The 15,610-nt window shown below is 39.5% G+C and overlaps 1 protein-coding gene across 26 annotated transcripts in view; it reads right to left on the reverse strand.

Annotated features, from left to right (window-relative positions):
* LOC143029778 (histone deacetylase 9-like) overlaps window positions 1–15,610 on the reverse strand; it is a 454,521-nt gene that overhangs the window by 21,340 nt on the left and 417,571 nt on the right. For 23 of the 26 annotated variants that reach the window (XM_076192726.1, XM_076192709.1, XM_076192718.1 and 20 more), the window contains 8 exons: window positions 14,318–14,431; window positions 12,958–13,005; window positions 9,494–9,614; window positions 8,211–8,335; window positions 7,795–8,014; window positions 7,004–7,186; window positions 4,664–4,827; window positions 2,314–2,433 (listed from right to left, as the gene is read on the reverse strand). In XM_076192726.1, the coding sequence (XP_076048841.1) occupies window positions 2,314–2,433; window positions 4,664–4,827; window positions 7,004–7,186; window positions 7,795–8,014; window positions 8,211–8,335; window positions 9,494–9,614; window positions 12,958–13,005; window positions 14,318–14,431 (1,095 nt within the window). The remainder of the gene's footprint in view (window positions 1–2,313; window positions 2,434–4,663; window positions 4,828–7,003; window positions 7,187–7,794; window positions 8,015–8,210; window positions 8,336–9,493; window positions 9,615–12,957; window positions 13,006–14,317; window positions 14,432–15,610) is intronic. The other 3 variants (XM_076192733.1, XM_076192714.1, XM_076192715.1) reach the window with 2 other exon arrangements.

A 15,610-nucleotide genomic window follows, 5' to 3' on the forward strand; every position in this document is an offset into this window, starting at 1 on the left:
ATCTAAAACTATCCACTTCCTCCAGTCGCTCTCCCTTAATGTTCACTTCCAGTCCACTGCCACTTTCACCCCTTGTACATCTCATCACCTTACTTTTACCCACATTTATCTTTAGCTTTCTTCTATCACATACTCTCCCAAACTCTGCCACCAGCTTCCTCAATCCCTCCTCTGACCCTGCCACAAGCGCAGTGTCATCCGCAAACAACAGCTGGCTCACCTCCCACTTTTCTCCATTTTCTTTAACCATCTCCAATCCCTGACCCACTACCCTAGCATTCACCTCTCGCACCACCCCATCCATGTATTAGTTGAACAGCCAGGGCGACATAACGCATCCTTGACGAAGTCCCACCTTTACTTCAAACCACTCACTCTCTCCATTTCTAATCCTGACACACTATTTATTTTTGTAATTTTGCTAAATCCCAACCGATTTTTCTCATTCAACAACGAAAATATTCAGTTCTAAATGCACTCACATATGCATGATTATCCGATGACGAGACCAGGTGCGCCTTATGGTCAGGCGCGCCTTATGTAAGGACAGGGAATAGCAAATTACGGGTGCGCCTTATGGTACGAACCGCCTTATTAGTCCGAAAAATACGGTACAAGTTTGGATAGAGTGAGAAATAAGGAGGTAAGGAGGAGGGCAGGGGTAGAAAAGTAGATGGCAGATGAGGCTGATGAAAGAGTATTGGAATGGTTTGGACACATGGAAAGAATGAGTGAAGAAAAATTAGCAAAAGAGGTATGGAAGGCAGAGGAAGATGGAATGAACTTGTGGGTGGACAACCGAGGATGAGATGGGTGGATGGGGTGAAAAGAGTTTTGAGCACAAGAGGAATGACTGTTGAACAAAGAAGGGAGAAGGCAGGGGATAAGGGTGAGTGGTGAATGAATGTGTATAGACGATACCTTGATGCAGCCTAAAGGGATTTCTCCCAGTCTTCTTTATTTTAGCTGATTAAGTGAAGCAGCCTTGCTGTGGATGTACTATGTCCTGCTGCATTGCTTCTGACCCTGGCAGTGGGCAGGAGATAGGGATGATCCTTCATCCACAAGGAGCTGAGAGGGAAATGGAAGGTGCATGGGAGTGGAATAGGTGGGAGTGGAACGGGTGGGAGTGGGTGCATGCCTCTGACTTGGCTACCTCCCTTCTAAGGGGAGAGAAACCCTTGGTATATAGATGAAATATAAATAGACAATCAAGCAAAGTAAATGTGTGAACAAAGAGAACAGGTGTTATAAAATCAGGAATTGTGTATGTACCAAAGGTACAAACAAGGTAAGAGTTTTTCTTTCATTTGAATGAGTGGACTGATGAAGTGACAAGGTATGATTACTGATTGCATGTGTTCTAAGAAGAAATGGATACACAAGTATACATGGAAGCATAAATCAAGAAAATTGAGACACAAGGTAGAACGGATCATGTGGTTGTGGATCAAAACCTATGAGAAACACTGAATGTGACAGTGCTGAAAGGGTCAGAAGGGGGTATAGCATATCCTTATCTTCTATTGATGAAAATGAAAATGGCAATGTGAAGGGCATTTAGGCATGAATGACAAGAAAGGAAACTATGACATATCTTTCTGGAAAGAGCATAAATGAAGAGCCTATGAAATACAAAAGTACAAGTGGGATGAATGGAAAAACACAGAAATGACAAAAGTGGAAAGAATGAGAGAAAATTTGAAAGATAATGAAAGAAGTGGCCTATTATTTTTTCTTCCTCTATCTCACTCTCTCTCCTCTTCAAGTTTTCAGCTATAGAGCTCTGTCAGATCAGAAGATAAAATAAGTAAAAAGGATATGATCTATGCCTGGAGACCAAAGGTAAAGAAAAAGGAAAATGAACTATGGGTAGAGAGTAAATTGAAGGAAAATGAACTATGGGTAGAGAGTAAATTGAAGTTTAAAGAGACACACAAATGAAAGAAGATAATATCAATCCAACTAAGAAATCACTTCCATGACAATAAAAACTGCCATGGCATGTCTACACCCAGGTCACCACCCTGCACTAAAACAGTACTACCAGAGAACTAGCCTGGGAATAAACTCCAATCACTCCTTCTACTAAACAGAAGAAACAGAACAATTTATACTATACTGCCCTACTTACAATATTCTGACAAATAATCTCTTCACTGAGTGACTTATGGGCTGAACCAGTTGCCTAGCTAGCTCCACAAAGTGAACCAGGGCAATGAACTGATTAATTCATTCACTTCCACCGCACCCCTCTAATGGAACAAGTAACAAATTTTCAACCTAAATCTAAAAGTAGACATAAACACTGACCTCAGTTGGCGCTCCGGTGCCTGGGAAGAAGCTGCCATCGTCATAACGATGTATGGAGATGTAGAGAATGTGCGGGTCTGTATAGAACATAGACTGGGTACCATTGCCATGATGGACATCCTTGAAAGATAAAAGTACACTGATAATTTTTTTCATATCTACCTTGATGTGAATGTATATATGAAATGAACTGACCAACAATAATATCAGCATCACTGTTTTAAGAGTGACTGCCACTTATATAATCAAACAACTTCCGATGAAAAATATATGGAAAGCTGACAACTGGTGATAGATCCCCACCTCCTTGCACTTTACCAATGATATGGAAACAGTCCTTCATCATTACAACAGACAATAGTCCAAAGTTTCTTCCCAGAGATCTGTGAGAGTGCCCAAGGACTGCTGTCAGTTGCTGTGGGGATTTTGGTTTCCCATTTAGTGAAACTTGAAGCAACAATTGTCACTATTACTACCACTCAATCCATAAATATGTTGAACAATCATGGTGACATTACACAACCTTGGCACAGCCCCACCTTCACTTCACATCATTCAATCTCCCATTCCCAATCCTCGTATCAAAACTTTTGACTGCCTTCTGTTCCCCTCCTATTTTTCTCAACATTTTTGCAAACAGTTTCTTATATACATACATATACCAAAGGCTTTTTCCCCCTACATGGGGGGTAGCCAAAAAGAAAAAGGCACAGAAACCACTCCCACCCATTCCATTTCCTATATATTCCACTCCCCTCCACCCTCCTCCCTCCCTCTCATCTTGGCACCTCCTGGATGACGGGTCATCCCTGCATCCTGTCCACTGCCCTGGGTCAGAAGCAGTGTTGCAAGACACAGCACATCCACAGTAAGGCCGCTTCATTAATTCGGCGACCCCCCCTCTCCGTCCCCCCATGCAGAAAAGGAAAAGACGGGGAGAAATCCCTTCGGGCAGCGTCAATTTTTTTTTTTCTCTCTCACACACACCCCCACCCCCCATCCACTCCCCCACATGCATCACTGCATCATCTATACACAATCCCTCTCCATTCACCCCTATCTTCTGTCCTCTCCCATCCTTCCTCCACAGACATTCCTCTCTTTTGTAATGCCCCTTTCACCCCATCCATCCATCTCATCCTAGGACGTCCCCTCATATTCACTCCTTCCACACTTCTTTTACTAATCTTTCTTCACTCATTCTTTCCATGTGTCCAAACCATCCCAATACCCTTTCATCAACCCTATCTCCCAGCTCCCTTTCCACCCCTATTCTCCTCCTCACCTCCTCATTTCTCACTCTATCTAGCCTAGTAACCCCTATCATACTTCTCAGACATTTCATCTCAAACACATTCAAACTCCTTCTCTCTTCCTCTCTCATGTTCCAGTTTCTTAACTACCCTTAATTGATTGATCTCTCTACAACTGCTATTTTCATATTCATCCACTTTTCCCTTGTATAGTCAAACTTTACATATATTTCTAAGTATGTAATAATAATAGTAACTGTTGCCCCTAATTCCACTAATTGGTATCCTGCACCTCCACATGGCTGACAACAGTCCCTGGGCCCTCCCAAAGACCCTTCTGAGAAGAAAGGTTGGATTATTTTCTGTGTTTTACTAGTGTGGGTTTCTTTTTACAACAGTGGCTGACAGTAGTGGGAGGAGGGGGGGCAGTATATGGCTGTCAGCTAATCTCATATGAAAAGTTAAAGGTAGAGGAAAAGAGTGAGTGAGAGAGATTTTGGGCCTCATTTAGAAATTAAGAGTTAATTCCTCATCTCCATCTCCTTTGGATGGAGATGAAACTACTGCAAAGTTCTGAAGATGGGTGGCAAGATGATTCTGATATCTGTCTCATAGGGACACTAGTTGTAGGTACTTATCATTGGTCCCTGGCTTAGTAACAGTGAATAAGTTCACAAATTGAGAGTTTGGGGTAGCATTTATAAGTAGTAATAAAAATAGAAATAATTACTACCACGAGTGACGACTGGATACGCAAAGTGCCAGTGGCTGGCAACTGTCTTCAGGTCTTCCCTTTGTATCTCTCTCAGGGATGGCTTCTCTGGCAATTGACTTTAGGCCTTCCCTGTAGATCTCTCTCTAACACTATTTCTACCATTAGTGGAAAAAATATAAAGATCTTGGATTTGGTCCAGGAACTGTCATCCCAAGGTGAGGGGGATGACAGGTTTTGAAGACTGGCAGCAAGGAGATATTTACTGACATCCACATTGGAGGTCACTTGCAGCTATCCATTACTGATTTCCATTACATATACAAGGTAGGAATAACAAACTAGCATGTTAAGAAGAGGTGATGACTACTGGTTCATTACTCACCCAGTCTAGAATAAGAATTTTCTCCACATTAAGTTTTTGCTGGAGCTGTCTAGCAGCAATAGCAACAGAGTTGAAGAAACAGAAACCCATGGCTTGTTGATGTTCTGCGTGATGACCTGGAGGACGCACCAAGGCAAATCCATTCCGAAGCTCCCCTGTTGCAACTGTGGATAAAGAAAACAAAAATAGGAGTACTGAAAAGCAACCTCCCTCCCTCCCAAGACTATTTCAACTAACCTTTTTTCTAGCAAGTAACCTGTTAGTTCCCAAACCATCAACAAATACCTCCATATATTTGACACTAAATGATGACTGGCAATATATTAGGACTAGTACACAATGGTACTACATACATATACCAAGATCTTTTTCCCCTTTACAAGAGAGGTAGCCAAAGTTGAAGGCATAAATCCACTCCCACCCATTTCATCCCCACATACTCCACTCCCATTCACCACCCCTCCCTCCCTCTTTTCTAGGCTCCTCCTGGATGATGGGTCATCCCTACATCTTGCCCAATGCCCTGGGTCAGAAGCAATGCAGCAAGACAGCACATCCACAGCAAAGCCACTTCATTTAATTGGCAAACCCCCCTCTTCATCCCCTAATGCAGAGCAGAGAAAACAGGGAGAGACCCCTTTGGGCTGCATTAAAATATCATTCACACATACTCCCAAACCCCCTCATTTCCAAGCCACTCCCTTCCATGTATCATAGCATCATCCATACACAACTATTCTCAACTCACCCCAATCTTCTCCTTTCCTTCCTCAACAGACATTCCCCTCTTTCCCAAAGCCCCTTTTACCCCATATATCCATCCATCTCATCCTTGGTCACCCCCTCATGTTCACTCAATCCACCTCTGTCTTCCACACCTCTTTTACTAATTTTTCTTCACTCATTCTTTCAATGTGTCCAAACCATCCCAATACTCTTTCATCAACCCTATCTCGCAACTCCTTTTCCACCCCCATTCTCCTCCTCACCTCCTCATTTCTCTATCCATCCTAGTAACCCCTACCATACTTCTCAGGCATTTCATCTTAAACACATTCAAACTCTTACTCTCTTATGTTCCATATTTCTACCCCATACAGTGCTGTTGGCACAATCACTCCTTCATACAATCTCCTCTTAGCATTCATTCCCTAATATCTATTTCTCATTACACTTCTTAATCACCCAAGGCATTTACTTGCTTCTCTCAATCTACATTCTACCTCCACCTCCATTCCTTCCTTTCCCACCACATTTGCACCAAAGTATCTAAAGCTATCCACTTCCTCCAGTCTCTCTCCCTTAATACTCACTTTTAATTTGTTGCCATCCTCTCCCCTTGTATATCTCATCATCTTACTTTTACCCACATTTATCTTCAACTTCCTTCTATGCACACTTTCCCAAACTCTGTCACTAACTTTCTTAATCCCTCCCCTGATCCTGCTATAACTGTAGTGTAATCAGCAAACAACAACTGGCTTATCTCCCATTTCCCTCAATTTTCTTTAACCATCTCCAATCCCCAGCCTATTACCCTTGCATTTACCTCTTGCACCATCCCATCCATATATAAATTGAAAAGCCAATGTGACATGTCACAATGGTAATATAAAGGTTAAAACTTATGGCTGAAATTGTGCTATCCTTACAAAGCAGCTAAACATGAACAGCATAAATACTGTACAATTTACTACATAGGAGTGAAACTATACTTCATAAACTAAATAAGCAGCAGTCATTCAGGGAAGAATCACACTACACTAGTTATTGTAAGGCTTAAATAATTATGATTACAATACTCCATATGGTAAATATTCAATCAATGCAGTGCTCCAAGTCTGGTAATAGCCCTTGGATGACCCCATAAGGCACTCAAGGAAGAATTATCATGTTTGGGTTTGACTAGTGTGGGGTAGTGTAAAATGAGGTATTAGGCATTTTCTGTATAATGGTCACATCTTGGACAGTTAATTTTTGAGGCCAGGCCTATTCTGTGTTGGTAGTGTCTTAGTGCTGATGGGTGATTGTGGTGTAATATTCATTGGTCTCTTTTTGACTGAATTTCTGAAACAATAATTTTTCCTTGTATTTACACATTTCAAGCTTACTGATATGTGTCAGTATCTTTGAATATAATTTAATAAACTTCTTTTTTTAAACATTCAAGATTGGGTTTACTTTGAAATTGTTTATTTATGAAGACAAAATTAATAATTGTTTAATGCATCATTCATGCCTTCATCTGAATAACTACTATGACTAATAGCTGATATACTGACACCTGTTCACAACACTTCAGCCCACATACAAAGAACACTTGAAAACACGAGATAATACCTTTTAGGGACAGGTCTATAACACAGCCAGCAGCCATTCGAGCTACAGAAGACGTATGAAGATCATTCCATGTTGTGTCAGAGTCAACTCCAATGCCACCACACTGAAGCATTACAAAGTTCTTGATGGGTAACTCTGGGAATCTGCTCATGTCAAGGCGGTGACGGTTAAAGGGATTCGTACCTATAAAAGATAAGAACTTACATTTACTATTTTATATCATTATATAAGAGATTTGAAAAGACCAAGAATGAGGAGGGTGGATGGAATAAAGAGGGCTTTACATGCATGAGAAATCTCTGTAGTATGGATGAGTATGAAAGATAGGAGTGAATGGAGGAAAACTGTGAACTGAATAAAGAATGACATGGCCTGCAGGGATGTTCTTCTCATCTGTTCTGTATATTACTTTGAGTGGATGAAGAAAGGTGTTACCATATAATGAAGTAGTGGGGGTCAACCAGCTCTATAAACTTGAGCTGTACTTTATGCACCTTTTCACACATGGAAAGCTGACAACTGGCAGCTGCTCCCCTCCTCTTACTACTTTAAGATGGTGATATAGGAACAGTCCTACATCAACACAACACAATGATCTAAAAATTTTTCCCAAAATTATCTGTGGAAGGGCCAGAGGACTGTTGCCAGTCACTCTGGGGTTGCTCATTTTCCATTCAATGAAACAATAAGCAACACTTATAATTATTACATATCAACATTAATTCCTAATATTTTCTTTCAATCTATACTCCTCTATGCAGTTAAATTCTCAAAAACTAGTGATGACATACCAAAGAGTAACGTATGAGCTTCACTGTGACATGACTGAATTTCTTCAAGGGTGGCCTTAGGTGATCTTAAACGATGACAACGATGAACCAATGCAGTCTCCTGTAAACGTGCCCAAATGGACTGCAGTCTTCCTCCATGTTCTGGATGGTGAGAGTTGTCCCCACAAATACACTGGTGCTTCAACATCAAACTGTCATATGCTAAGCCTGTGGTTGCACCCTAGGGAGAGGTAAATAACAGTACAGTATTATCAAATATAAAATGGAGAATATAATATTTTGGATGAGGTCTGCATCAGATAACTATCCATTCTTCACATACTTATCTTTATGTCACAAGCAATTGAACAAGTACTATGTTCTGTCCTTCACAGATCCTTACAACACTAAAAACAATATACATCTCTCCATCTAACCTGTTTGTTTATGCTGATGGGTTCTTGTGGAGACAACTGAGGTGTAAGAGTGACAAGAGGTGAACTGAAAGCTCTGTACAATGGGCGGGCAATATGACTCCCTGACCGTGGTGTAAAGGCAGAACCTGTAAATCAAAGCATATAAGTTTAATCCAGCATAAGAGGGTGGTCTACATTTTAATGACAATGCGAACCTCTATGTATATGTGCCAAACACCTTCTCTTACTTGGGGAGTAGTCAATTCACCTCAACATCCATATGAAAAATATTCAACCTCCTCTCTTATCTCTGCACTCTCTCTCCCCCCCACCACCACTATATCGCTTAGGTCAACAAGGCTCAACAGCCAAAATAGGACAAGTTTATCCTTGCACTTCACTATGCTAAACTGTACTATACAAATGCATTTTGTGTTTAATCTAAGCATCACATACACACACACAAATATATGCATATTATTCTTTTTTAAACTCTTATTACTTTAAAATTTTACATGAACTTGCTATTTGAAGAAGTTAAACAGTGCAGATGATTGTACTGCTCCTTGGAGGACTTCACTGTACAATCTTTTGGTTCCCACTACTTGCTTGTTCTAGAATACTCCACTTTCAGCTAGCTAAAAAGTTTGTTAGCCATTTCTTTTTGCCATTGCAGATATCAGGGTGTATGATCCCCCTCATACCTAAAATATGTACTTCATGAAACGACTTCTCTGGACCTTCTTGTAGTTACAACATGGCCAGGAACCACTCCACAATGCCAGTAACATAGATTTAATTTGAAAGTGGGTAGAAACAACTTCGCAAACTGTGTATTTAATGATTGGAATAAACTTCTTGCAGCCCTGTTGCTGTTGCTGCTACTGTTTGCATTTCCTTTCTATTCATTTGTATACAGTGCATACTGTATCCATAATGGCCTTCCTATAACTACAACTTTGGTATGTTTATGTAAGTACACTTGTGTCAGGCAGTAATTTCAAAGTGTGTGTGACAGGCTTTGCTATAATGCTGTATAGTACAGTACTGCATGACTGTACAGGTGTTTATAGATAATCATGAACTTGTTAACCTAACACTTAAGATTTCTATATATGCTAACAAAAGTACTTTATCCACATTATACAATCAATATAATACTGTTTTAGCATTTCTTTATTACTTCAAAAAACTTGATAATTAGTAAAGCTGCTGACACTGAGCTAGGCTATTTTGAGGGTTCACTGTCCTGCATCATATCATACATTCTCAGAATCCTAGGAAATCAATGTTGTAATGCTCACTTGTGACAGAATGCAGTGGTGGATGTCTATTCATAGGATGAGGTTGGAACATCATGGTTCTCTCTCTTGCTTGCCGCACCAAAGCTGATTCTTCCATTTTGCGCTCAGTCAGGTCAATCACCTGTATAAAAGTTAAAATGAAAAATCAGTTGTGCAGTTACTTAAATTGTAAAGATCACCTCCTCTACAGTGATGCCCACCCAGCTGGATAATGTCACCTGGCACTGGTATATATCTGTGTCTTGTGGTTCTCCTACTGAGGTGTACAAAGTACTAGATAGGAAGTACAGGAAACCATGAGAATGTAAGGAGTATGGGAGAGAGATTTAGAGAAAGTGAAGATTATGATGGGCGTGATGCTTGTATGCGAGTAGAAAATAAGGAGGACAAGATGTCTGAGGTAAATGTTTGTTTGAGGCAGCAAGGATATGTAGTGGTATCATGGCTGTTTAACCTGTACATGAAATGAGTGATTGATAAATGAACAAGTCTGGAGGAAAATGGGAAAAGATGGATATTAAGTAACCTTGTAAATAGATGACACCGTTCTGCTAGTACAGACAGAAACGGGTTTGTTGGAAGAAAAACTCCAAGTTAATATATCATAGTATAATGATATGGTGATATCTAACAGAGGGGGATAATAGTTGATATAGTCATATTGGGAGGAAATGGAGGAACAATATAGTTTGTCATTTGTTTGGAGAAGAAGAAGAAGAAGAAGAAGAAGAAGAAGAAGAAGAAGAAGAAGAAGAAGAAGAAGAAGAAGAAGAAGAAGAAGAAGAAGAAGAAGAAGAAGAAGAAGAAGAAGAAGAAGAAGAAGAAGAAGAAGAAGAAGAAGAAGAAGAACCCCCTATACATCAACTTAGGAATTGAAGTATTCTGTCTATCTATCTACATACCAAAGGCTTTTCCCCCCCTTACAAGGGAGTTGACCCAGTCAAAAAGCAAGTATCCACTCCCACCCATTTTACCCCCATCCACCACCCTTTTCTTCCTCTCATCTTAGCTTTTCATGGATGATGGTTCGTCCTTGTATCTTGCCCACTGCCCTGGATCAGAAGCAATGCACCAAGACACAGCACATCCATAGCAAGGGCGCTTCAATTAATCAGTGACCCCCTACTCTCCATCCCTTCATATAGAAAAATGGGAAGACAGGAAGAAATCCCTTTGGGCTACATCAAAATATCATTCATGCATGACCACTCCTTACCCCTCTCCATCCCCACCCCTTCCCTTCCTTGCATCACATTGTCATCTATACACAGCCATTCTCCACTCACCCCTATCTCCTGCCTTCTATGTTCCTTCCTCAACAGACATTCCTCTCTTGCTCAATGCCCCTTTCACCCCATCCATCCATCTCATCCTTAGTCATACCCTCAAGTTCACTCCATCCACACCTCTTTTACTAAACTTTCTTCACTCATTCTTTCCATGTGTCCAAACCATCCCAATACTCTTAATCAACCCTATCTGCCATCTCTGGTAAGTATCCATGTAAATTTAAAGTAAATACTCAACTCTGTGTGAGTAATAGCTAATTGGATGAGGGGAGTGGGGATGACAATTATACACTTTTATTATGCAGATATATCCCTGAGAATGTTCAGGCTGAGGTTAGCCACTATGTATATTAAAATTAACTGGCACTTACCACCACAAAGGCCACAATATTGAAGGGGCTCAAAAAGCTACCTATACAATGTTTAACTTGCTCATTCCACAGTAGTGAATGAATTTCTTATAACATACACATATGATCTAATATAAACTGAGGTGTCTTTAAGGCAAAGTCCAATCAATCTGAACTGCACTACTTCCTTTTTATATAGACCTATCAACAAGTGAAGAACTAATGTATTTCATACAATATAAACTATAAAACAAATTATTTTGTATACTGTCCTGAAGAATGTAAATAAAGAAATAGAAAGGATATGAATTCTGTGAAAGGTTATGTTTGGATGTATATTATTTTTGTTAAATTAAAATTAATGTCTACTAAGGTCCTTTGGGATTAACAGGTTCTATATTGTTCAACCAACAGTAGAGTAATGTATGCTGGGATGAGAACACCCAACAACTCATTCCATTTTGTGCTCTGTTTCAGTATGATTACTACTGAATATATTTTCCAACTTTGAGCCTGTACATATTTTGCATCCTTTGGCGAATTGCAGGGCCATTTGTAGAAGCTCTCCTCTGCAGTACAATAACATTCTCATAAATATTATTTTGTTCCAGGTGTTTTACCAGAAGTTCAGACTTTTCTGGAGATACTTTCTTTAGTTTGTCAAAGGCAGGTTTGATATCAAGTTCTGGCACAAATGTAAGTCCAGTTGATGACAGAGCAGAATGAATTTGTCAAGTTATCCTATTGAAGACTACTGTGGTCTAGCACTAGTGGAAAAAACATCAATGAATTTTAGCATATTCTAGAGAGACCTGCAAAAGAGACACTATAGCTATTTCAAATTCACACAGTTCATCTGCATTTTTTTTCTTGCATAGCTGTTTTAATAGCATCAAATGTATGCTCATGACTAAAGATGGATTTTCTCTTCATGAACACAAAATAAACCATGGGGATGACCTGGTCAATTATTTCTATATACAATGTATAATTTTGTGAACAGTTCATGGCAAACCTTTAACATCACATCATGTTCAACTTGTGCCCACTTTTGTAGGGCAATTTTTGTAATAAAGGTAACAAATTCATTGTATTCAACGATCCAGTTTCTCCAATCCTAGATGGTTGTCCATTCTCTTTCAACACTAAAGCTCTTATGATGTCTAAAGGTAGCATGTATGCCCTGGTTCTAGGTATACTGTGCTTACTAGTTTCCTGGTATGCATGTATGTTCTGGCTTCTTCTGGTAGAACTGCTACCTCTTGCAGGTACACTGAAAATGGGTCTTCAAGAATCTACAGATTTACTCTTACAAGTTCTTCTACTCTTCACCATTTTAACTTTTGTATCTGATCTATGCATGCTGTGTTTCTGACTGCAGAGCAACATTTCATTTCAAAGATGTTTTGTCACCCTGGTTTCTGTGCAACTTGATTCTAGTGTACATTAACTGTTGTAGTATAACTCAACTATACTAGACATACTTCATGCTGACACCAACTTTGGGCACTTCAGGAATGAATGAGGCAAGTGAGGAAACAAACAGTATTTACACTCATGTCCAAGGACTACTGTATATAGATATGTGTATCCTAACAGTAACTGATCAATATTCCATATTACTACTTGATACTACCAAATAAGTACAGTACAGTATCTTGCCCTCTCTGAGAGGGGGAGTTTGCAATGTTAAACTGAATCAATCACCATTCTACTTCTTCAGTGTGAAATGCTCCCTTTGCCTGACCTGAGTAATGCAAATTGTCTGAGAGGATGAGATCATAAAGACACCCAATAAAACACTACAAAGCAGAGTGACTCATACCTTTCCACCTACCTCCGGTTCCTCCTCATGCAAAGTTTCTTCTTCCTCCTGAACCATCACGACCATCAAGCCAGAAGGAGAAGGAAGGACCACCATAACATTAATACACACATAGATGTCATACTATTAGGTCCCTGACATGAAGCCAAGCTCAGGTTCATAATGAATGGCCCTGACAATCTAAGCAATCAAACCTACCTATACGAAACTCCCAATTAAAGGTGCTACATTGTTACACTGGCCTCAAATAAATACTATATATAAATAAAATTTATCTTGTAATAAAGTGACCACTCAAACCTATCTTACTCTACTCTTTTCTTAAGTAACCTCATACAACATAATGTTCACTAGTTGCTCTAAAAACACTTCTTTGGATTTTGTATTAACCTGTAGAAGAATGCGGCAAAAATAACGGACAACCCCCAAAAAGGAGCAGGCCTAACTGTGTCACCAGTGAACACAAGGAAACTATCGAGTGACTCGTATAAAGTAACTCCTCTCACACCATTTTTTTTTCTACAGCACATTCAAATATTATTTTGGCAGTTTTATAATGTGATGAGCTTGGCCAGATGCTAGAATATCCAAAAGCCCCTTACCAATCTATCTTTCAAAAGTTTCAATAAACATTTTTGTTATTTTGACTATTCTTTTTCAACTTGTACCAATTCTAATAAAGATTATTTCTGGATTAATCCTTTAATACTGTTTATCTAACAAAAGACATATTTCCATTTCAATCAGATTAGAATATGATTGTGATCTGTGATAATAAAGTTAGGATCATTTGTTTTCTTTTACTTTATCGAGTTCCTTTGAGGTATGTTAAATATATCTTTTGCAATATCCCTTGCCTATCAGCTGTAAGGTTGAGTGTCAGCCAATGTAGCTACTGAATACTTCCTAAGCACCAATACTCTGTCATAGGTTTCATCAATTTTGATGTGTCAAGCAAAAACTAGTGATTGATATGGTAACCTGGCTATTCATCCTACATACATGCATAAATTTAACATATTCACATTCCAATTGACCTCTGAACAACTACAAAAGTTAGTTACAACATCTCAAAATACAGTGGGTACAGTGAATTTTACCCACTTCATAAACACATTTCTGAGTTGGTTTGTGGCTGTTCCTCCAGTGACTATAATGTGGAGGATGAAATAATACTGAAATATGGAACTAACTTCACAAAACTATTCAAATGTTAATTATTTGCACCACACTAAATCAAAACGCAGACTATTAAATTTTAGTATTAGTAACATCACCTTTAAAAGGTGACAACCACTACTGAAACTACTGCATACAAAGCCTAATGCAAACACAGTCAAGTTCTTCAGTTTTACAGTACCTCTGGGGTTTTATCATGTGCGATAGCCTGTGCCACTGCAGCTTCTGTCTCTTCTTCAACGTTTTCAACATGGTTCTTGCTACCTGACCGTGTCAAAACTGTTTGACGAATGTGCTGCAAAATAAAGGCAATGTCTAATCAGTGGAAAAACTAAGAAAATTTGTACATAAAGAAGAGAAATGACAATTGGTTAAAAAAGAGGGGTGAAAATATGTTGTAAATAACAATATAACTATTGCCTAAGCTTCACCAACTGGAAACCAGCTCTTACAGTCAGTATTGGTCTTTGGATCCTCTTATATATATCCTTGGAATGAAATGCAGCACTATCTGCATTGCTCTAGTGTAAATGTTTTTATGAAAATGATTAGCGGTGGTTGTAGTTATATAGTAGTAGCAGTGATAGCTGTAGTAGTACTAGGAATAGGAAGAGGAAAAGAAATAGGATACAGAAGGGCAGGAGAATAGGAAAAGAAGGAGCAGAAAGTGGAGGATGAAAAGAAAGAAAATGAAGGAGTAGTTGCTTGTCATCAGTTCTCCTTTTTAGAAAAATGGAAAGTAAAATCAAGTTACAGCATAGAAATTCATCAATCCGCTGCCTATTTTCAGAACTCATCAAAACCCTTACCTATTTCTGGATGTATAATACCAAAATGCAGGCACACAGTCTCCAGATTGGGCCCAAGTTCTCTCTTTATGATGGTAACTTGATTTTACATGTACATGCATACATAGTGTGTGCAAACACCATACAAGCATTTAAGAACAAACTAGATGTTGCATGATACAAAGAAAGGTCACTATGAGCATAGCTCCCCTTCCCGTATAATACAACTAGGTAAAATACACCAGGGGCTTTTCCCCCTTTATATGGGAGGTAACCGAAGTCAAAAGGTATAATTCCACTCCCACCCATTTCATCCCCACTAACTCCACTCCCATTCACCACCCCTTCCTCCCTCCCTCTATTCTTGGTTCCTCCTGGATGACTAGTCATCCCTGCATCTCACCCATTACCCTGGGTCAGAAGCAATGCAGCAAGTCAAAGCACATCCACAGTATGGCTACTTCATTGATCTCTTGCTCTCTCCCTTCCCTGCTTGACAGACATTCCCCCATATGCCCAAGTCTCCCCTTCACCCCATCTGCCTGTCATATGTTTGGTCCCCCCCCCCCAAGTTCATTCCATCCACATATGCCTTCTACATTCTTTTTTTCTTGTCTTTCTCCACTCATTATTTACATATGCCCAAACAATCCCAGTAATCTTTAATAATCCCTAGTTGTCACCCA

This window comes from Oratosquilla oratoria, chromosome 11 (assembly GCF_046742065.1).
Source record: "Oratosquilla oratoria isolate Oo_2021 chromosome 11, ASM4674206v1, whole genome shotgun sequence".
NCBI lineage: Eukaryota > Metazoa > Arthropoda > Malacostraca > Stomatopoda > Squillidae > Oratosquilla > Oratosquilla oratoria.